The sequence below is a fragment of the Euwallacea fornicatus genome, chromosome 9, assembly GCF_040115645.1.
Source record: "Euwallacea fornicatus isolate EFF26 chromosome 9, ASM4011564v1, whole genome shotgun sequence".
Classification (NCBI taxonomy): Eukaryota; Metazoa; Arthropoda; class Insecta; order Coleoptera; family Curculionidae; genus Euwallacea; species Euwallacea fornicatus.
The window spans coordinates 1928793-1953606 of record NC_089549.1 but is presented as its reverse complement, the minus strand read 5'-3'; the positions used below and the strand labels follow the sequence as shown (position 1 = coordinate 1953606).

The 24814-nt window shown below is 39.5% G+C and overlaps 2 protein-coding genes across 4 annotated transcripts in view; one reads left to right on the top strand and one right to left on the bottom strand.

Annotated features, from left to right (window-relative positions):
- Nucleotides 1-24814, top strand: part of tyn (trynity) — a 73723-nt gene that overhangs the window by 17956 nt on the left and 30953 nt on the right. The window contains exon 1 of one of the 2 annotated variants that reach the window (XM_066285615.1): nucleotides 21869-21887. The exons of the other annotated variant lie outside the window; for it this stretch is intronic. The gene's annotated coding sequence lies outside the window, so the exon portion shown is untranslated. Of the gene's footprint in view, nucleotides 1-21868; nucleotides 21888-24814 lie in introns of those variants that run through there. 2 annotated transcript variants of the gene reach the window in all.
- Nucleotides 22755-24752, bottom strand: LOC136341037 (uncharacterized). Of its 2 annotated transcripts, none has more exons than XM_066285607.1 (2): nucleotides 24269-24752; nucleotides 22755-24194 (listed from the first exon to the last, which is right to left on the bottom strand). In XM_066285607.1, the coding sequence occupies exon 2, from the start codon at nucleotides 23958-23960 to the stop codon at nucleotides 22950-22952; it is 1011 nt and encodes a 336-aa protein (XP_066141704.1). In that variant the 5' UTR covers nucleotides 23961-24194; nucleotides 24269-24752; the 3' UTR covers nucleotides 22755-22949. The 2 variants fall into 2 exon arrangements, with proteins under 2 accessions (XP_066141704.1, XP_066141703.1); XM_066285606.1 differs by having other exon boundaries at nucleotides 22755-23909.

The window sequence follows — 24814 nt, the reverse complement described above, 5'->3', positions numbered from 1 at the left end:
TCTGTTGGGAGAGTACCCGCTATTACTTGCGCTGGCACCATTGGAACCGTAAGATGTCCGCTTAAGACTCGTAAACGCGCTTCTTTTTCGGACTAACAATAGCAATTATTATAATAATAATAATAATTTTTTTTTGCATTATATTGCACAAAATCGTACACAGAGTGATCAAATTTACTAGACCATACAACAAATTTCTCTTAATACGTCTTGAGTCATCAACACTTTGCCTGAGCGTGCTGAACGGATTCAACTGGCCAATTTCTTTTATTTGAGCTCCAATATAGATCGCACAGTCTGTGTTGGTATCTTTCTAATAGACCCCAGCTAAGGGGAAGGGAAAGAGAGTAAAATTTTGAATTGAACTTCCACTTTGTTTTATGATGAGCAATCCCTCAGTTGTTTAATAACATGAACCATAACATCCATCTACCTAATCTTTTTGGCGGAGAAGGTAAGTTTCATAGGTAGCCGGATTGTTGTTGGACGCCGGGTTCGGTGGGCTTCGAGACACCTACTCACCAGAAACCTCCCCTCTTCGCCGTTCCTCAGGCACCGCCGCTCGGCATTTCTTCAAGTGACGTCTATCTAACCTGAATTAACCCTTGCTAACCGGACAACTGCCTCGCGATTTCTTGATTTCAGAAAAAAGTACGCCCGTTAATGTGAAAGTTCCTAAGTCGCTGAAAAATGAGGGCCCAGGAGGAAGTCCCCGAGAGAAACGAAAATTCGAAAGAAATGCCCTCCGACTAACGTAATTACCTCAATATACTAAACTAATGCCAATGTTTAGGGAAACTCCAGGAAGAGGCTTGAAAAACAACTCGAACAAAGTGGAACTAATCTGATCATCTTGAGCCAAAGCAGTAGGAGTTTAGAAAGTTTCAGAAAGATATTCTGGGCCCTGAATACTAGCCGAACAAACCTGAACTAAAGTGAATTCTATTATCTAAGAAAACATGGTTAATTTTCTTGGCATAGAAAACTTCGGAGTAAAAACTGGCTGATTGCTATTATAAGACTTCTTATTCGAAATCTTTCAGCCAAGTTAAAATTAGCAGTTCATGACGAAATTTCAATATCAGCTCAATTTGACTCGTAAAAGTTTTCCTTTGCCATCAGAATAAATTAAATCAATTTCCGCATCTTCGTAAAAAATGATTATCAGAGATAGTCAATTTTGTTCCTCGGATCAGATCTTGTATGATTATACGGAATTTTAATTTTTAGATCAAATATCGAAGAAGACTCAAATGGAAAAAATCTTTTCGTATTAGCACAACGCTGCCGTGATTATATTTCCGCGAAAAGCGAACAAAACACACAATATACTTTATGTATACAGGGTGAGTCTTAAGTAGAGGTTCTCCATCGGCTGGCTACACACGATATTTGAAATTGTCGCTATCGGTTTCATTTGCACAAATTGTTGCCCCCCTTATCCCCGACTTCGTACATGCCGTTAGAAGATATCTATTTTTTCAAATTATCTCTGCGACGTTTTCTATCCATTCACGCAACTCCACCGCTGTGTCAGTTTCAGTCACAACCGCCAAACTACTCATATAACCCTTCAGATAAAAATCACGCGGACTCAGGTCTGGTGATCTGGCGGGCCATCTTATTGATCCATTGCGACCTGTCAGAAAATTGATCAGGTTTTGTTTCCTTGTCATTAGTAGACGGTGCGCCGGCTAACACCATAAATAAACGCCATTCGAAGCTGAATTAACCCGAGTTAACCTCGAACAACTAATTAAGATCGCATGTACATATTCGTATAAAACGAGCAGTTTTAGACTTGTACACGCATAAGCAATTTTCGATTTGAAGTTTAAAGTGCATCGAGCGTGATTAGATGCAGTCAATACACCTATTTGTAGTCATCCATCAATTCCTACGATTTCCGCGTGGAATGGATGCCAAGTAACCCGCAATTTACTGGGCCATTTGGGAAGATATTCGTCACGAAAAAGGAAGTTTTATTCAAGTTGGAGACTTTTAGTTAATGGGTATAGAGCTAATTGCTAAGAAATTTGAAGCGAATTTAACGGAGGTCACATGTCTCGAACAAACGGTGCAGTTCGAAGCTGGTAGGCGTTTTCGTTTGGCTTCTCAACGGTTGTCTTAACTTTTAGAGGATTTTGCAATCGGAATTAGATTTCGTTCCAGCCTAAACGGTCCCCACCAACCTTTCTAGGAGTCTATAATACAATCGAAATTCATTTCCCTATTGCATAGCAGCTTCCTCTTTTAGACCACCCAATAATTATTTCTACGGTTGACGAAATCCATATTTTTCCCCTATGGCAATCCAGTAAGATACTCTGTATCTTAGAGTATTATTCACCCTTACTAGCGACCGCTACTCAATCAGATAACATTCCTGAAGGATGCCCATTTTGCTGATTTCCCAAGACAGAAAACCCATAAATAAATAAATAAACTGCCGATAACTGAACAGATTACACTATAGGAAGTCGAGGAGGCATGCCTTATTAACTCATTCTGATATCCATATAGAGATGCGAATGTGCTTTGCGCATTATACGCTTGTGTTAAGACTAAAAGATGCAAAACTCCATATGCCTACCTAACGGTTGATTTACAGTTAATGCAATATAATTATCTGTGATCATATGATTGGTTATTGTTTGTGAGCAGGAAATAATGAATCGATATTTATTTCATTGCTGAGTTAGTCGACTCAAAAACATCTTTCCGAAACGCATTCTCTGCAGTTCTCCATTTATTCCCCGAACTTCCATTTCGCGATAAGATTTCTACAGTTTTTTTTCCTCTTCAAATATGTTTGTTTTGTCTGTTTAGGGCAGTGGAGCACCAACGGCACATAAAGTCACTTCGTCACTTTTCCTATCACTGACCGGTCAGCTTCCACAGCCTTTCCTTTAATAACTTCAAGTCGGATTTAACTGAAGAAGCGACATACTCAGTCCTACGAAAATTCTTGCTGGAAGATTAAGTTTCTTCATTTCCTAGTGAAATCACCACGTAAATTATTACAATTTTTCAGAATTTACTCTCGCAGAGAATACTTCAAGATTAATTTTGTTCCTATCTGGCCCACGACCGCTCATCACAGCAACAATTTTTAGCCGGGTTAATACAGTAATTTATCCTCATATTATCGATTCAACTTCTTCGCGAAGTGCTTGTCACGGTGGTCTCCTTGGGTCGCTTGATACATTAACAAGAAGTCGTCCCCTCTCCCTTCAAGGTGAATGTGTCTGATCAAAATAGTGACCGCGTTTCCAGTGGTTTGCGAATGATTTTCCACCCCAACTGGCGCACCATTAATGGTGGTACTGATGGATCTATACAGCTTTCGGTGTTAGGGGGTTTTAGTGAGGCACTGAAATGTTTGTTCACATTCTCATACATAGATGGTGGCCTTTGATCAGCGGGGGACAAATCTCACGCGGTGAAGGGGGGTGCTCAGAGTGCTGGATTTAAATCAATCCTCCCCCCCCCCTCTACGTCACGTCTGCTTTGCCGCCACTCTGTCGATTACAAAAACCAATAAATTTGACTGCTTCGCATTATTTTTCTTTATTCCTTCATAAGAGGCAAAAATTCCAAACTCAAGCTGCTTCTCGCAAAAAATAGCTATTCTATTCATATTTACTTGGCTGACGTGATGGAAAAACATTAAACCATGTTCACTATTTGCCTTGCTCTGCATGCACAAAGCAATAAGGGACGGAACGTAAACAGTCCGAGCTTTAATGCGATAATGCTTCACTTTTTATTGCAAACTTGTCCCTGTGCGGTAACGCGTTTGAGAGATTAAAGCTCGCAATAGAGAATAATTACATTGCGGGTGACATACTGGCTGTTCCATCGAAAACTTGCCACCACAGTTATTTTGCATAATTGCAAAAGTATCGTAAAACCCTAGGACACGACGATTCTGGTTTCGATGGGGACACATGATGGCGCGGATTCTAAATTTATTGAAACAGTCCACTGAGGGGGGGAGGGGATGCAATCAGCTTTGGAATCTCAAATGGGACCATCGGTCGAGTGACGCCTCATTTTAAAGGTAATGTCATTCTCTTTAACGCAACACCCAATCTTGCTTATTTTCAACCATCAGTTCGGAGAAAAATAACGCCCAAAGTATCCATCCGAACAATTGGATACGTTTTTCCCCCATCTTCATGCGGCAAAATAAACGTAGCTCCATATTTTTCCGAATAAAGAAACTTATTATTCAATTATTACAATTAAGAACTTTAAGGGTGGTTAGGCGACACTCTTCAACTATTCGTTTAGTCACATTAAGAAATCCAGTTGGGTTAGATAAATTTTTTATTTTAAGCGGCTTCCCAAAAAATCAAGAGGTGTTAACTCGGGTGACCTGGGTGGCCCCACGCCGACCCATCTAATTGGATTTGATTGGGATTGGATTGGAAAAGACTTCATCAAGAAATTGGCGTATTGCTGCTGCATTCAGCTTTCGAGGATATTGAGTGTGCTCCTGTCTGAAAAGTTTCAGATTGGAATCTCTCTAGTATCGACAGTTACGGCCGTTAACCGAATCATATAAGAAAAAGATCCGAGAGGCAAATGGAGTAAGATAAAATGGGATTAGCTACAAGTCTATTAGTCAACACAACGTAATCTTATAGGGGTTGTGCTTGTAACTTTTCAAACCACCCCAGGAACTCGCCGCAAGCCTGAACTGATCTGAACTAACCTGAAACTTCTGTAAGGTCGCGAATACTCGCCACGTGATCCGTTTTCACTTGGCCATTCCATTTTTTCAGATTGCCGTTTTCTATTGTGCAAGGGCCCAGTTTTTCGAAATTTTCGTACCAGAGGCATTACGTAAGCATTGGAAAGTAATTTTTTCCGGTCGCCTTTCCTTGAAAATTTGCGCTGTTACACGGGTGCAGTTGTTGTTCTTGAAATGCAGCGAAGTTAGTTCGACCCTTTCTGCCGCATAGTAAACCATTTTCGGAAATCCAGTAGTACCGAGGATGGAATAAAAAATACAATGTAATTCACCTAAGGCCTTTGGGCGCGGCTCAAAGGAAGGACCAAGTATGAAATAAATTTTAAAACGTTAAGCGAAATGTAAATAACATCCTAAACAATTTTTTGCGTGGATTCTTTATTTGAAGTAAAAATTGTTGTCATGATAATGAAAAAAGTTTGTTTATTCAGGTCCGCTAAAGGGATTTTATGAATATTTCATCTGCATACTCTGGGCGTTATTTTTCCTAGAACTGGTGGTCGAAAATTAAAAAAAGGGGTTCTTATGTTAAAGAGTATTTTATGACCTTTGAGATGAGGGGTCGCTCGACCCATGGTCGCATTTGAAATTTCAAAGCCGAACGCACCCCCGCCCGGGGGGCCGTTTGGGTAAATTTGAAGTCAACGTTTTGGCCGTGTCTCAGCGTTGCGCGATGTTTCCACAACTATTCAAAATAGCTGTGGTGGGAAGTTCTCGGTGGAACACCTTGTACGTGTTCCTTCTGCCAAGTGGAGGTAACAATATGGCAAAAATTCACATACAATTTTACATGTTAATTTGGGCTATTAATAAACTCGCAGTAAGGTGTAAAGTATGCCTGTTCAATCTGCTTCTAGAGTCGTTTCACGTAAGATAATACGCCATGCAAATTTACAACCTACCATTACACCTGACATCTATTCTCGACTACAAATGAACGCTCCCGGCTAATCAGGATAATAAATCCTTTTCGACAATATTTTAATTATGTTAATTATTATTAACATGCTGCATGGGTTATTAAATTTAGAGAAGACGGCGAAGCCGAGGGAAGATAAGAAGGAAAAGTGCTCCCTAGAACGTCTTTCGGCCTTGGCTGGAAGCACTCACTCGTGACTCTGTTGGTATTAATTACTTAAGATAGGGCGATCGCCACACTTAACGGATGATCATTAAAAAAAGCCGAGAATAAGCGATGAACTGCAAACGTAGGGCGTTGATTGAGCAATTTTGTATTGACCATCACAATTGACCAACACACGAAGAAACCCCAGACGTGCCTTCAATATCTCAACGTCTGCTCGAGGTTCTTTTTTCTTGAATGATCGCCCGTTATTTAATGCCACATAGGAGATTCTCTATGACCAGCTTCGGATAAGGCTCGTGTATCTTGCTGCTCCGGTGGAATTTCGAAATTACCAACCTCCCTGTTCTTATTATGCTCGCTTCTCAAAAACATTCGGAGCAGAAGAACTCCAAGAATGGTGGCTCTCTGTTTCTTATGAGCATTCAAAGGACCTTGACAGTGGCGAAGAAAGTTCAACACCCTCTAGACTCGCAGGCGAGCAATTTGCAATGCAATTGCACCGATTTCTAACGTACAACTAAATCTTTGGTTCGCTGAATAGGAGAAAATGAAAATAAGGGGATCTCAGTCCTTCGATGCTTCCTTTAACAATATACCTCGCTTCAGCCTTCTTTTTTCAGCTCTACCCACCTGTCAGCCGATACCACCTACCTACTTGTGGAAGCCCATCTATTCAAGTGGAACTTGTGAGAATGCAAAGTTGCTGAAACGTCCTTTCAAGCATTTTTCTATACCTTTTCTATAATGTTTGAACTCTTTAATGGCCAAAAGATTTTTTAATTATCACGGGCCTCCACAACCTTCGGTATTTTTTTCAGTTTGTGTATGTGAACCTTAATGAGCATTATCTCTTTGAGCGTTAATTAGCAGAGTGCCGAGTTGTTCGACATAAAAATAAACCGACGATTTTATCTGAAGCCTTCAGCAATAGATTATGTTAATTACTAATTCCAACAGTGATTGTTTCAATTAGTTTTAGATAATTGAATTAAGGACGATGCCGTTGCGTGTCTGGAGATGGGAGGTACTTATTGGAGGTTTTAATGCGCTTAGTGGAATTTTTACACTTCTTCATGTTAATGGTCTGGTCAGCTGCTGAGGCATCGGGTTAAGGACTATTTGATCGAACAACCCTCGTTAACGCGCGAGATCGAGAAATTGCTACGTTTCGTCCATCCGAAGACGGAGCAAAAAAAATTCTTTTTATTTGAAAATAACCATAGAAGTACAATTTCGCTTCCGCCGTTTCCCCATAGAAGGCTCTAGTGGTAAGAAGTGGTCGAACTAAACAGATCATAGATGTCCCGCGATAAACTTGGGCATCCCTCAACATAACCCCACAAACATACCGGCCGGTTCGTATCTGCCTGATAAACTTATTCTCAATTGAAAATGTCAGTTTACGAGCTAATTTCCGGAGACCATTATTGGTTAAAGAACGCGTCGTTCCTGGCCTCAAAACTGTTTTCAGACAAAAATGCATAACATAAACTAACCTAGATCCTGGATTATGGAAACTAGATTGCAGAACGCGGAATGACGTTAATATGACGTGTGTATAATGTGTTAATGTAATGTAATGTCGCTACATGTGACATTGCGCATGACATGAGCAACAAATTTAAGTATCAGTTGCTCTTTAAATTTCTTCCCGCCTCGAATTTTTAAAAAGAAAAATATAGGATACATTATTTCCAAAATTCAAGTCTTCATGACGCCCAGCACCCGAAATGTGAGACTTTGAGGCGCCCTCCTTAATGTATTCTCTATTTGCTTAATTTTTTATCCTCCATTCAGTCACCTCTTATTTCTTGTATTTGTTTTTCAATATTTATGTCTTTTATTTTTCTTCTTATTATGTGTTAAAATCAAATTTTAGCAATATTATTTTTTTGTAAGAAATTGGTGTTCATACATTTAAAACAAAATCGAAGCAAAGTGCCTCATGTTTTGCATATACAAGGTGTTTCATAAACATACTGACAAATTTTCGGGGGATGTCGAGCTCATAAAAAAATATATAAATCGAATAAAGTTAAGTCCGAAATCACCTCGTTTCCAAACTACGGAGTGCAATTTTTTTTTTTATATTACAAAAACGGTTTGGGATAAGGGCGTGAAATTGGGGATACGCTATGGAGGGATCAATTTTCCCCTCACGCTTATTCTTTCTTTTTCTTTCAATTTCCGACCATGTCAGCCTGCATTCTTCGTGCCACACTCCTTATCTAAGCAAAGATTCTTCTTCGTATCTTTTTTTATTTGCATGTTTAACAGAAACGGCCGTTTCGGTTGCTTCCCGTATCCTTCAATCTTCGGAACTCGCTTCCACAGTTTACAATAAGAACAGATGTTACGGTTCCCTAACTCTGCCATTGGTCTATCTAACCATAAAATATTTTTCCTCACATTGATATTCCATCCCAGTTGAGTGAGAAGAGATCACTAATTTCTTTATCGGAAGCTTCATTACTGGCTGTGTGCCTTGTTCACCCCATTCGTGTCTTTCTCGTTCATAAATTTCCTTCAATTCATCAATTGAGTTAGAGCTCTCTTTTCCCGTTCTTTTTCGTGCCAAAAACCCCTCATCCGTTACACATTGTCGGTATTCAGAAACAGGTTCGATGATTTCCCAATTAAATTATGTTCTCTATGCTAACATGATATGTATCGATTGCGTTGCTCCTCTCTAGGTACTTTAAAAAGTCTTCACGGTTTCTTTGCCTCTTTATAGCTTTTAGAGTTTTCCATTCCATTCAGTTCTTCCTTAAATGGTGTGCCGCTCTTTCCTATGAGCACTAACAGAAGCATAATGTTACGTTAAAGGTTATACCGATGGTACTAACCCACATCGAGAATTGTTTGATGATGAATGCACCTAATTCGAAAACTAAAATGTGGCGAGAACGTAATTCAGCCTTACGAAACTGTTTCAGTAATGGATGTATTTGTAAAACATTGCTCAGATAAAATCAGCATGACTCAGGCTCCACAACAAAGACCCCCTTTTTATCCCATCACTGGAACAACTAAGAACTCATCGAGTCCTCGATTGCAGACCCTGATTGACTAAGCAAAAGTCGCTGTTAATATATGAACTTAGCTAGAAACCTAGATTAAATTCCGATACCCTCGAAGCTTCAGTCATCCACATGACTCATCATACTGCAATGAACATCAATCATGCCAAAATCACGTAATCGAGAAATGCAATCGAATATATCCAATTCAACCTGAACTATAATAATTGACCTTTAACAAGGTTAAGGTTACTTGAATACCGAAAGTACCATTTGTCATGATTCTCTCGCGATTTTCGTTTATCCGCCTTCGGGTACTGCCGCGTTTCTGGGTCAGGGAACCGTTATTGTTTCAGATCCACTCTTTTCGACTCTGATGGTAATCCGCGTGTAGGTTCCGATGATATTAGGAATTATGTCATTGGGTCTACAACGGCAATATCTCGGTTAAAATCGAGTGTGACCAATGACCTTTTTGTGTTACTTTACTTGAGAGCAGCCATTGTGTTGGAGGTAGACTAATTGGAAACCAATTACTAATTACAAATCCGGGTATCGGACAATAAATGCATTGTGCCATTGTTAAACCAAAGGAATAATTCACTGCCGACGATGGGTGGGTTTGCGAATACCTACAACGGTAGGGAATGTTCCTTGGACGAAGATGGTATGAAGGTGGATGGTGCAGGTGGCTAAAGGCTAAGCTATTGAGGTCTGTTGTTTTCATCGTTAAAGTGGTACTACCAAATGCTGTGAAGAATTCTGATGATGCTCTTTTTCTGGTCATTAAACGGCAATTTTTTCATTTAATTACTTAGTGTCTATCTGACCTCTACAGGGTTATTCACCCAACCCGTTCATTACCAGTTTGCTAGGATTTCAAAGTAGTAGGAATTCGAATTTTTTTAGTTAAGTTAATTTCGACGTGTACTATTTCTTAAAAATATTTTCAAATTCCGGTCACTTCCGGTTTAACCGGAAATGGCTGTCGGTTTGCTTATTTCAAGTGGGACCCCCAGTATATTATTTTATTTGTGTATTTTGCGTAACAGGTGAGGCAGGTGTTCTCTATAATGTCCTGTGTTTAGCCCCTGCCGTTTGTGACCTTACGTGCCCCCATAATGACCCCGTACAATATTGCATATCTGCGCAGGTATTAAAGACTCAATCTTCATATCTTCAGGACGCTAACGCATAGTCTTAAGTTGACACTTTTGCTATTTATATGGTTTGGTATTATACAGAGTGACCAAAATTCAGCCCCTGGGGTTCACATTTTTGAAGTTGCTGAAGTTTATTTTTCCAGATGGGACATCCTAATATTATGAGCAGTCTCAACTAGCGAATGTAATTCTCTATCGAGGTGTATCACGGTTACCTATACCTATCCCAAATTATTTTCAGAATAATTAAGTTTTGTGCGTAATTCAAGGGGTCAAAAAGGGTTAAGTATAGAACACTATACAGAAAATGCGATCCGAGCATTACGTAGAATCTAAAATTGAAAGAATATACTGGGAGTCCCATTTGAAATAAGCAAGTTAGCGGCAATTTCCGGATAAGCCGAAAGTGACAGGAAGTTACAAATATTTTTGATAAATCGCCCAGGTCGAAGTGCGCCTAACTCCAAAATTTCAAGTCTGTATCACCTTTGATGATCTTACTAAAGTTTTAATGAACCGTTTGGGTGAGCAACCCTGTATTCTCTATCTCTGAAATGATGAGCCGCAGGAGCAGGGCCAGAGGCAATCGAATAACACAGAATTTGAAGCACTTCTTGCTTGAACTTGAAAAAACCGGCTTAAACACTTAATCCCATTTTCACATGATACATAACAACTTTTTAACCCTTTTAATTAATGAAATTACGTTCCTCCAAACCCAAGTGGATGAAAGTCGATTCATGCGACAGGGGTCTGTAATTGGCAGTGCAAACAAAAAGGCAATTAGAATGACGAGCACGAATTTCTTTTTCTCAGTACCCAGTACCATCCATAAACATGCCTTCGCAGATGCGAGGATGATTCACGATCCATTTGCCTTAATCAAGAACCTCCATATCGCTGCAGCCAAAGTGTTAAGTTGTTATGGGTCTCAAGGACGGTCATTACGGTATGCAAATAATGGCACATTTTTACATACGGGGTGTCTCTTAGAAATGAGCCAGACGTTGCCAGGAGAGATATATGACCCGTCCAGTCGGAAAAAATGGTATCGAGAACCAGATAAGATGCCTTAAGGGGTTGATGATGTTGAGTGTTACTGACCTAGGATGAACTTTCAAGGACGTTGCTCGGTTATTATTAGACTCTTACCAGAGTTCTTTGGCATTAGCTTTAATGGATATCAAACCGCAAAGAAGAAGGACGCAGATTGGGCTGATAAACCCAGTGGCGCGACATTTATGCATTGTCACGTACTCTCGTTTAAAGTTTGATTGAGAGGTTCATTGCTTTCCGGATATTTTTTATAGCTTTCCCTTCAAATATGCTTAAGCAGTCATCAGTTTTCGAGGCCATGGTCTCGATTTTAAGCATCATGCCCAGCTAAATTTCCACCCTAATGGTCCTCATATTAAATAGTTAAGGGAAGGCTGGAACTTTGGAAATAATTACAAAGCGGAACGTGTTGCTGAGATTTGGTAGGCGACATTCAGTAGTAAAAGTTTGGACGTGCTTAAAATTCTGATCCAAGTTCAGCAATATTACGCCGATATCCACTTTTCTGGGATCAGGCTCATTTTAGCCACCGCAATGTCTCTGTGCTTTGTACCTTCTTTGCGATTCTCAGCTTCGACATAGCGCAGGAAGAAGTGCACGTCGCAGTTAAAGTAAACTATGTAAGCAAAGAACTTTATAGACTGTTGGATAGGCCAAACTTGTGTTTAACATTTTCGTCATCACACCAAATGATTTCTTCATTTACGAAATGAAATTACAAAGAAATTGAAAATATCAATTTCAACTGGATGAGATATTTCGATCTAACTTTGTGCAAAACTAACTCCCGGCAAGAATAAACGCAACCACCGTGCAAGATGATACCATCATGTGCTTGTGACCCAAAAATTAAACCAATCTCTCCCACACACACACATTACTCGCCATTAAGGAGACCATCAATATTAATGACCATTGGTTGGGCTTATGATTAATTATTTACCGCTAATAACAATTTTTTATGACAAAATTTAACGACTTTCAATATATCTAATAGTAACAGCATATCTAGCGGACTGCACCACCCACACCCATCTCGCAAAGTGGGCAAAGTAGTAATTCACTTCGAATGGTATTGATTTTGGGTTCGTCATAGACCACCTTTTGAGGTTTAATGGTACGTCTTTGTGCCTGAATCTTAGATTATTATAACCTTATCTGATCGATAATTCCAGCCACTTCAAGGCAGTTTCGATGAATACCCAGCGATATAAAAAGGCACAATGCATGGTTCGTTACATCTTCGTAATTTAATCTTGACCATTGTGGATGAATGTGAAATTTTGAAAATTTTAGAGACGAATAAAACCAAATTTTTTTACTCTGGAAAAGTCTAGGAATATTTTTATAAAAAGATTAAGTCGAATACAAGGTATGGCCTCTACGGTCGTTAACTACAGCCCTAATTTTGACGTCCATACTCAAACTGATATTGTTGATTTCCGCTTGCGGTGTCCTTTCCCATTTTTTCACACTAACTCCCGGATTCTGAATGTGCCATCAAAGTGGCCAAACTCGTCCCTGAAACATTTCCAAGACATGCTCAATTGGATTCAGATCTGGCGATTGTGCTGGCCATGGTAATGTGACCATTCCTTTGCTGGTCAGCTAGTCCGTCACCATACCGGCGACATGTGAACGAGCATATTACCTTGCACTCGGAGAAAGTTTTGCACAAGTGCGCCAGGACATAGTCGGACTGTAGGGTCAAGAATAGTGTCGATGCATTTTCGGGCTGTTAGGAACGGATTTGCAAAAACGTCCATCATCACACCATTGTCGGACCACCTCTATATGAATAGATTTTCTTGATATATTGTAAACGTTCAATATTCCCAGACCATCTGGACGCTCTTGTTCGATGAGAATTTGAGTGAAATCCAAATCTGGATTTGTCATTTAGAACGAGGCTGTGGCCCAATCAATTCCGTTCCAATTTCAATATTCTTGACCCCACCCTAATCTTACAGCGCAATTGCCTCTGGAAAGAAGTGGACATATCAGTGGTCTTCGACCACGAAGATCGGCTTCATGCAGACGATTTCTAATAGTCTCTCGGCCTATAGTCACGCGGTGCGTCCGTTGTAAATCTGCAATCAATTCAGCAGCCGCAATTGTAGGTTGTCTTTTAGCTATTAACATAAAAAATCGATCTTGAGCCGCAGTGGTAAAGTGTCCACGTCTCGGGTGCTGTCCGGCCGGAGTTCCAGTTTCCCTAAAGCGCCTCCACACTCGCCTGATTTGACACTTTGGGAACACCCATGGCGCTCAGCTACTTTAATTCGTCTGAAACTAGCTTGGAGGCCTGCGGCCCGACTCATCTCATCTAGAGTTAAATGCTGTGGTTCCATGGTGAAACGCGGTATTGTTAAGGCACCAGCTAAACACCAGTTAGTGTCGAAGGAACGAAATTGAATTAACCTGATAATTTAGGAGAGTGTAAAATTCTAACTTTTCCACATCCGGTATAGCTAATATCCAATGATACAGTGTAAGGAACTACAATCAATTTTTTTTTTATCCGTAGACTTTTCCGATGTGTGTATTTTCCCGATAGATCCACAATGGTGATTTTCCCAGCTTTTAGAGTAAATTCCTTATACGACCCATGGTGCAATGCAACGTCGAGAGTGCGATTGTGCGGCCTTAATGAGTTTATCATCAACAATCTTATTAATTAGGTCTTCAATTTTTACCTTTTTCCGGACCTCTCCAAGCGGGTTTTCACGTTTCAAGCACTTCGAGGCTGGTCAACACGGGCCCTGTAGGGCATAAAAACGATATCCCATGATCTGCAGTAGGTACCTATTTACCTTGTACGCATTTTTCCTTGCACATGAGCATATTTGCGTAACGGACACACTAAGTGCTTGTCTTTAACGAGTAACTACTTAAGTAATAGCGAAAGGATGTGTCCAGTATATGGAAAACCAGTTCGTAAGTGGCGAAAGAGGTTTTCTGACCTTTTCGGTCTCCCGGCCTAAAGCTAGACTCGCATACGCCATATGGCGTTTCATCATTTTAAACTAATGACCAATTGATGACGCGATGACTCCAACAGATTTTTACTCGGAAATGGAACGTGCTAATACTCGTGCTATATGTTTGAAAAGGAAACCCATTATGTATTGCTCTTTATAATAGACCCATCACTTGAAAAAATCTGGTCGACAGCAGTGTGAAGCTACTAAGTTGCATTTAAAGTTGCAGTAATCGCAGTTATTACGGGTATTCTCACATGAGAACTGCAAATTGGTACCGCCATTTTGTGAGCGTGCAATCTGTAATTCAGGCCTAATTATTTTCCAAAAAAAAAAAAAAAGTGTTTGATGCTTCACTGCTTTCAGACAACACCGTTTAAGTGTTTAATCCTTTTTTGTTTTGAGCAGAAAATATTGTTTTTAATTGGATATTTCTCGGTAGTTGACAACATTACTAACGGCTCTCGACGTTAAGTCTTATGGTTTACATGCTGCAACGTGTAATTTTGCAGGAATTGGATTGGCCTTAATGATATGTTTCATATTTGCATGAGAACCATTAAGCTTTTACAAACCAAACACTGTGTACTTTTTTTCTCCTTCATATTCTCGTTTCGTTTGGACTTACCGTGGATTACTCCTCGTTTAATAAGCAACTGACCACCTCCACTTCATATTTTACTAAGTTGGGTTCGAATGTCTTCTTGAGGCATTGCATTCGATTCATAATAAGCCGCAAACCAAAGCACTTCTATTGTAATTGGAACGGAATTACTTTTCTTTGTGAGTCTTTTTAGCTCATCCCGCATGTGCTTTGTCGGATTTAAATCGGGATTGTAGGGCGGCCAATCCAATACTTGAATCTGGATTGCATCCTGGTAGTTCGCCACTATGCCAGCTGCGTGTTATCGCGCATTATCGTGCATTAACGCAAATCTTCGATATTCATTATGACCGGCGTATGGCAAAACATGATGTTGAAGAATGTCAGCGATATACCTATCTCCCGTCATTCGTCCAACTACTTTCACGACATTGGGACGCCCCTCCTAACTTATACCGCCCCAAAGCATGAAGTCATCACCTTCAAAGCTAATGCTCTGATCGGATTATCAATTCAACTTTTTCTTCAAGTTGTAAATTGATAATAAATAATTGCTTAATTTATTTAACATTTTATTCCTATTCAAAGCAGGAACTTTATACGGAGGTTTATTAACCTTGTTTATTGTATTTGATGTCTCACACTTTTTACGGTGTCTCTGTCGCTTAGCACCTGTTTCTCGGACGTAGACTTAAAATCTGACCAGTTGAAAGCTTCTTTGCGATTATGTCATCCCTGAAAATACATCCACATTTTGAGGTGGTAAGGTTAAAGTGTTTCAAAGTTACAAGTTTTTTCATACTTTCGACACGTATGGAAAAAGTTAGTTCAGGACAGTAATTGGGAAAAATATTAATAATTTTTTCTTTTATGAGGAGCAAAACATTTTTGATTCCCCTCTTTAAGGAGTTTTTCAATCCAGGACCGGTGTTAGCATGGCTGGCGTCCCGCCACCCAGATAAATTGCCCACCTGGAAAGTTCGTCCGCCGCCCTGGGCCGTCACGCAACCTCGCCCCCCACAAGGCCGATACTGTTTCGGCCAAGAGCCAACCTTTTTGCATTCTTATTTATTATCTTTACTTCAACAAAACATTTTTCTGAACAATATCTAAAATATTAATCCCTTCTAGAATTGCACCCCTGATACTTTTAATTATTTCTTTCCATTATTTTAGCACTTAATACCGGTTTGCACCTTCCTCATGAGGATTCTTTTCCAAGCCTTGTTCCTAATTTTTTCATTTTTTTTCCATTTATTTGGTATCATCTTCATCCGTTTTATTTGAACTTCCCTAAATGTTATTCAAATTGCTAAGTTCTTCCTAATTGATCACCATTGATCCCATTAACCATATATTAATTTAGTTTGTGCAAACGAGTGGTGGGAGATTCAGATGAATGTTAAAAGCTCTTTCTAGCTTGGCAACAATTAAATATGAACATGGAAGCGTCTTGAGCTGCTCAAAAAATATTTTAATTTGTGTTACGACACTTCAACATTTTAAAATCAAAGTTCAGGTTAGTTTAGCTTCGTTCAGATTCGAATAATGACGCCGAATACACGTCTTTCCAGTGTAAAAACTGGGAAGAACAAAGAAGGAAAATGAAGAGAGAAAGAGAGACAGGAAGAACGATAAGGCTCACTGACGTTGTGGAGGCAAAGATGGAAAACGAAAGAAACTGGAAAGCGATAGGGAAGTAGATAGCGCAAGTAATAAAGGAGAAAGAAAGTAATGCGAAGAAAGAGAAAGAGAAGAACCAAAGACAAACGCAATGAAAAAGGATTAACGAAAAGGAAACCGAGAAGGTCGCCATCTGCTCGGAAGTAATGCTTGGCAGGGTCGCGGTGTAAGGCGGGGGGAAGGGGGGGGGGGGGGGATAACGGTTTTCGGTGAGTATTCGATTCTTAACCTGGAACCGTGAGTCTCACACCATCAGACCGACCAAGATCAAATCAGCAAGACTTGATCTGCATAAATGCATTTGCGCAAACCTCTGCAGGAAGAAAGGGGTTGATTCGAGTTAAGGGGCACTCCGAAAATTTTTAAATTTATGAGTCAACCCCTGAACATTTCCCAAATTACATCAAAGATGATCAGAACACATATATTTCAGACGGAACTTTCCTCGGAAGATTGCGAAGGGCACGTCTAAACCTGTGTTGAAGGTTTCGTTCGACAGTGAAAACTTTTTTTTTCAACTAAGATATGGAAAAATGCAGCATTCTACTCAATGCTCATCAGAACACAATTCGTCCGAAATGCTGGAGATGCGGAAAGGGACATATGAGTATTAGCTAATAGATTTGCTTGCGGCTGGCTCAAACTTCCGCCATCCGTCCATGCGTTCCCCTTCAGAGGCCGGTGAATGTTCCCACATGGATCGTCTGGGAAGCTTGGGTTAATGCGGATAGTTTTCTCTCTTTTTCTACCAAATATTTTCAAAATCTTCAACAGCAACATCGTAGCACGGATCGAGCAATAAAAGCCATCAATAGTGTTTCTTCAGAACAAATAAAATGTCTTTTTGCGGTACAGCGAAAGAATTTGACTTCAGGAAAAAGGCTACAAAATAGCACTTAAGCGTGATGGAAGTTTAAAGCTGAAGTCAGTGATAGCCCATAATAAGGAAATTGAACGATGCACATAAACCTGCCAGGCAATTTTCATTTCTACGAGATTTACCCATTACCCTGTTACAAACACGAGCTGCTAATTCTCGGAATGCAGTACTGCAATCCAAGAGAAGTTAGGGGGAGATGAGTCAAATGGGCTTTACTGTTGCAAAACCGGCAATTTAGCGTCTTGCACTTTGAATCCGATAACCATAGTTCTTAGAATTATGAACATCTGCAGTTGCAACAATAATTGTCCGCCATATAAAGCACGAAAGCAAACTCTGTTAGTCTTATGAATACGCACACATAGAGGTAAATTTGACCATTAATATAATATGGTAAGCAGATTAAGTAGCACCCCGTATATGGCAGGCAGAAACGCCACCATACAGGGCATACCGTTAAAATTATTATTCAAGAGCATAATAGTTGTGGGCAAGAGTTGGGTAATGATACTTACTCTCTTAACTGCCAGAAGTATCTGGGAATACAAAACTCGTTTAAAAGCTCCTTAGGTCGTTAATGGGATGTGCATATTTACTGAATAGATAGATGTTGGCCGGAAAGTAAAATACAACCAGCAGGATACGTATGAATGATATATGGCCAGGGTGCTTGCCATTAGATAACAAGAATGTTAGGAATAATAATTCATCCTCAAGAAGCCACATGAAGGGACAACAGAAGGCGTTTGCCCCTGCAATTTGTTGCATCTCGAAGAACGCTAATTTTCCATTAAAAGGTTTTATTGTCGTGGTCAGTGGTATTTCGACATACGGAGAAACTAAAATGCTTCGAATAGCACATGAAAAACACAAAGAGATAATTGCATTGCTTATCAAACCGATCGGAATAATCCCCGTTTACGATCTTGACATGCAAAGCATTCTAATTGGCCATAAATTGATTCGGTGGATTTGTGATGACCGTCATTAAATCCCCAGGTTATGAGCTTATAGATAAATAAGACCGGTATAATTTATTCCATATTAATTTAGAATCGGTAAAAAAGACGAGGAAAGAATTTCTACTTTCGTCGTTGAATTTATGCTACGAGGGTAGTCCCAGAAGTACCCGGCCTAACACTTAAAAAATATATTCTAAAAAGTATTGCGTTATTATTTAAAATAGTCTCCCTCGAAGTTGCCGAACTTCCCACAGATGTTCCATCGCTTCTATACCCCGTTGGAGAAGCCTTGAACGTTTCAAAATAGGCGTCAACCTCGGACTCCATCTCTTCATTATCGGTAAACGTCTTTCCACCAAGCCATATTTTCAAGTTTAAAAAATAATCTGAGGGGGCTAAATCTGGCGAGTGGAGTGGCTCAGGGAAAAGTTGACTGACTCTGGCCATCGCGATGACGGAAGTGTGGGCTGATGCGTTGTCTTGATGAAACATGACTTTTTCCTTCAGAAAGATAGTCGGCAAAATTACCCTACGCGCAACCCAGAAAACTGAAGTCATCTCCTGTCCTGCTAATAGAACGGTTTTCGCCTCCTTTGAGGGAAAATTTTGCCCTTTGAGTCCGTTGTTTTGATTACTCCTTCGTCTGACGTGTGAAGTGATGATTCATTCATGGTTATGACAAAAATCCCTTGGAACGTTCTCAAAACGCTGTTCCTGTTTATCTTGCGCACAGCATTCTCATATCTAATTTTTCGGTCAAAAAGCGATTTACAGTACTTTTTTAAGTGTCCATCTTCCGGTACAGTTTTCTGAATTTTAACGATATATGGAGTGGCCAGACCTCGAGTGTCGTTAGATCGACCACTCCGGAATTCGTTCCAGCAACTGGTACGACCGTGTTTAAGTCGCCACCCAATATTTTTCAGTTGCTAAGGAAGAACCGGATTCTCCCAGACTAGAATCTACCTCCGCTTTTAGTTGGATGGGCTAAGATCTGACGAATGAAAGTATTGAACCACGTATTGATGACCAATTCTCTTCATGCTCATAAAATTTCAAAAAGCGCTCGCTTAAGACGGCTCCAAAACACACAGAAATCAAGTTTTAACGTGAGCTTTTTGAGGTTATGTCTACGTAAATATTGAACAAAAAAATCGCCACCTATATGTCTCTTCTGGGACTGTCCTCGCGACAAGGAAGCATCAGTTGCCATGGAGTAGGGCAAACGAGACGAAAAATTAAAAGCGATAAACGAAGTTAGTATCGATAATTTATCAGCCCTATAAATTTCGGTTAATATGCCCATGCAGCAAACGAAATGTGCTGCTTATGATAAAAACTTTATGGTTCTGTATTTATGGTGGTACCTGATCCCCAACTCTTACGCATAAATGAGGTTTTAAATGAGAAAATAATTATTGAAATTTAAGAAAAATTTTTTAGCGCAACTTCGGACAGTTCGCACCGGCATGCGAAATTAAGCGATCTTGAAATCGTCGACAGCTTTCCTAATCTTGAGAATCATTTTTTGAGAAATACTTTAAGACCGTAAAAAATGTTTCTCGCTCCTCACTTGAACGCGAGGCAGAAATAATTCGCGATGAAATAAATAACGTAAAAAAATCATTATTGCAAAACCGGTTGGAGGAATTTTAGCTAATTATTTTTGGGCTGAATGCAATAAATTTTGCCCCGCTGGGTATTATATTATACAGTGGGGTAAAACGCACATGTTTTCGTTATTATATCTTGCGTTTTATTGCGTAATAATTATTTCCTCGTAAGTATGTTTTAAGCATTTACTTTTATATAACTATAAATTAACCCACGTGCTACGAGTGTAGCCTACCGTGACAAAGACTAGAAAAGTTATTAAATAAATGGTTCTTAGTGCGATTCACAAAGGAAAAACATTAAAGCAAAAAAAAAAACATTAAGCTCAGATGAAGGTGTTTTCTTGTAACGTTAATTTTTTCCAAGTGAATGGTGTTCCCGTATATTTTCTGTCCTCGTTTTTCTCCTCGAATGTTACCACTAGGCGCGACTCTGTTCTGCCCCTTTTCCACCTTAGAGATCGTTTACTCTGCTTAACCTCGTCGATATTTTTCTTCGTAATTTTGATCATACTTCTCAAGGAGCCACTTCCAAATATGGGATTAAGAAGACCAGATCTGGTATTTTAATATAGCCGAACTCCTTATGTAGGTATCTACAAAAACCGTACTCATCGAAAGAGTGAACGGAAATATGGAACCTATAAAGTTCCATATTTGCTTATTTCTTCAAAGAACCTCCCTGGAACGTGAGTACTTTCCACAAACCTTTTTTGTATACAGCGTGGCTCCGCTGCATTTCTTAACTTGGTATATCAGTAATCACAAGACCTGCCTGTTTTTCATTGGTGGCACTCTCTTCAACAGCAAATTTCGCCTCAGTCCCTCGACTCCTCACTATGAATTCAATACTTTTGGCTTAATGTATGCAGCGTAATATTGCGATTTAATGCAACTCGAATTTTAGTCATCCTGTACACAAATAAAGCAACATTTTCCTACACTAATCAAGGAAAATGACTTTCAGTGTGTGCACTTCCCGTCATTAAATACGACACTTGTTCCTCCATAACCGTCACGCTTCATAAAATAAAATCGCTTCGTAATTCCTAAGAAAACTTAATAAAAATCGATGGAACTGAGGTCTGGTAATCTATCAGGCTAGGATATTAACGGCATTAAAAAGTTAATAAGACTAAGAGGTGTTGATGCTTTTGCGATTTTAAATCGTAGTAATTCGACATCAAAGGCATTGGTGGTGGGGTAAGTCTGTTTGCATGATTCATGTAACTCAATGTATACTAATGTCTCAGGTTTTAAGGAGGAAGTACCTACCGCAGCAACTTTACATCTCTGGTAGTGTAGCCAATTAGGTTTGCGTGACTACTAAGGTGTGTTATTGAAACAATCCATCTTTCCTAATAATGTCCGCAGCATTATTACCAAGAACATCCAAGAGAAGAGTTTACGATCGGGCCATTGGGTGTTTGCCTTGCATCCTATGAATACAGATAATGAACGGATATTACCGATGCCATAACAACCTTTCCATATAATATACGTCCGCGTACAAATCATTCACAGTTAGGACTCACGATTAATTTAATACTGTTTTCCTTGCAATTTCTTTCGAAGAGGAATGTTCGTCCTTAAATCTTTCATTAGTTGAGCCAAGGGAACGAAGCAGACTGGCTTGTGTTTTACAGGAAATGGGCATACTAGAGTCAGTCATTTAGTATAAATAATTATCTTTATAATCGAGTGAAATGGGTCCCATTGTTGGGAAGCAACAATTTCTTCGTGTAAGTACCATGCTTTGGAACGTTAGATAACTGTTCATATGACAAATAAAAGATGGATTGGAGTCACATGCCTTCATCAGAAAGAATATGTCGTAGTACCATTAGCATTCAGTTAACGGATATTTTATTATGGGATTTTTTTTTGCATTTCAGTTACAAGCCGTATTTTATTAAACGCTAACAGTAGTGGCACTATTCGCTCCATAGAGAATGCTTCTAAGGCCTCTGACAACCTCATACTGACTATTGTAACATATGTTAAACATATGTATTTTTTTCTAGGTAAGGAGCGACACAGCACTTCTGGCTACATGTTGGGGATTTGAAACTCCAATCAGTAAGTAAAACTCATGATTGATGACCTTGCACGTTATGAGGTGGTCAGTTTCTATCTTTTCGCATTTTCACCCAAAGCCATCAGGATGAGCTCATATTTCAGACAATTGGAGAGTCCACCAAGCGACTCAGAATACCTGAACACTAACCTCTTAGATTCTTCCCTTTAAGAGTTGCAGCTATGCAATTTGAAGTTTTCAGCGGCAGGGAAAATAGGGCGCTAGCTCCCCAATTTTCTAAAAATTCGAAACCTTAATGGACAAGTTATCCTGAAAAATAAATCTAAATCAGTCGTTTAACTATGAAATTTATGCGGGGTCAAACAATGAATTTGCAAGACTTGCATTTGGAGCTTTCCATGGAGGAATTTTGGAAAGTCATTCAAGTTTCCCTATTTATGAGAGTTTAGTTTTGGGAGAGAGTGATGAATTTTCAATCGCGGCTTTTACCGAAATAGGTTCTAAGCACAGATTGTTTAAAACGTTATTGATTTCCTACCAACCATGAGCATTTGAATAATTGCGATTTGTTCAATAATAAGCCTGAAAGGCCTCCAATTTAAAATTTTGAATTTCTACACCACATCTAACTCCATTAATTCAGGAAGTGGCAATTGTGAATGAGGAAAACCAATATGCGATTCAAAAAGCGTCACGTGTAATTTAATATTGCCCAATGTTAGCTGAAACTGTCAGGTAATTTGTAATTCACTAATGATTATTATCATTCATTATTGCTGAATGGAAATTGAATCCAAGCATATGCATTATAGGGCGACCCACGTACGGGCGATTGCTGCAACAGATTTTGTCTTTTTTTTATCATTCCTTTTGCAAAATCAACACCCTGTGGCAAGAAAACATCGATAAAATTATCACAAACATTTAATTTCTACAAATTACAATACACAAAAAAATTAAGGAAAAACACTGAAATGCATATAAATCTATGACAATTTTTACAATAAACTGCTATTTTTGGCATTTGTTAAAAATTATTAGTAAAATCGGACAAATCTTGAAACATAAGAAATGAACAAATTTTTAAATTCAAAATCGAGCAATTATTGCAGCAACTCAGGTTCTTTACATGGACACAGCCTCAGGTGAGCGTTGAACCTCAATGTTAACTCCTCCAACAATCTATAGACATTTTGTAAGGAACACTTGGTTGTATTATCACTCTCAGTTTTTTCTGGCTTCGCGGTACTCTCGACCGTCGACTCAGTACTGTCGCTTAAACAAACCAAAAGGAACTCTTCTTCAACATTCACGTTATCATCACCAATATCGGCGCTGGTACCTGCAGGAAAAGCCCCGAATTTATTAGCACTCAGACCCTGAATCTTCCGTTGCTGCATATTTAACATATATTCTTTCCGCTTCTTCATGTGGAGCCCCCATTCCTGGTTATCTGCCGATTTTTTGGTGTTCCGCTGCTTTCTTTGAGCATACAATCTCTCGAACACTGATGTACTCAAATTACCATATAAGCCATTTTTTTTGTTTTGTTTTGAAAACAGTTCCTGGACAAAGTGCTTAGAAGTCCATATGTTTAGGACGCCTTGCACTCGCTTCACTCTCAGGTCATAAGGGATTTGACGTTGTTGATAGAGCTCGTAGATCTTAAGCTGATGCTTCTTTTCGCCAACTTCATGTTTCTCAATCTCAGTGACCGGTATTGTTGATGTTGGAAAATCTTCGACCTCAACACTATTTGAATCTGCGAAGTTACAGTTTACGGCACCTTTAGAGTCTTGGGCAGGACTGCATGGTCTGCTAGGGTCCATCGTCGGAAAATCCTTTTTTGGCTCCCTGGGCGGCCTCTTGGTGCACAAACTATCTTCGTCAGTTTTCCTCTTCACAGCAGCAGGTTTCCTGACTGGAATAAGCTCGGGATGGCTTTCTATAATTTCGGCAATTTCCTTTGGCAAGAGCTGAACTTCGTAGATTTCTCGCAGCTTCCTTTCCACCAACTTTCGATGCGTTTGGTCGCTGAGATGCGGCCGATAGGTCACCAATCTCTTATAAATTGTCAGCACTTTAGGTACCACTGAAGCTTCGCTAGTACTCATTTTTCTAGTTATTCACCGCACAGCTCTTAGGTCGAAACTGATGTTTTGTGGGAGCAACATTGTAAAATATAGAGAAAAATATTGCCTACCTGCTAATTAGGTGGGGTCTAGGATGCACCAAAATTTGCTTGGACCTGGACCGGCCCTTTTCATTTTGAAGGGAATTTTTATTGTTCCGAACAGCCCTGAATAATGAGACCGGCGACATGCAAACTTTTATATTTCTTCTAGAACCTGTCCCAAAACATAATATCCATGGTTTATTGCAGGGAAAAGGTACGAGAAGATGAGTAATTGCCGGTACTTACCACCGCGTTACAAGGGCAGGCTTCTGCTAATTTGAGGTGGTACCACCGGGCCAATTGCATCTTAATATAAATATTGTTCGGTGAATACGCATAATTCACATCTTTAATGGATAAATGTCCAGTGCATTTCGGTTAGATTCGAAAAAACTGCATTAAAAAATGTTGTGAATGAATCAACTACCGTTCAAATATTTACCAACGTTTAATCCACCTCTGCCTCCATGTCTGCGATAAAGGTGTGGTAAGCGACAACGTTGCAGAGTTTGATGAGCAGTAGTTAGAAAAGTACTAAAGGGCCATAATGCCTTTCATTTCGTAAGATTTACAACATTCTAAACATTTACTAATCTTCAAAGCAGATATGGCAGCATTTTACGACAATGGGCGGCAATGATAAATATGTATAATTTGGGACAAAGTTTACCTAAAACTTGAATATCAAAATGAGAAGCTAAAATTAATGCTAATACGTTTCTGGAGCCTAATAAGTTGGAATTCGAATTCCGATGGGTTTTTGCATTTTATTGCCCTCGTTCTTACCTGAAA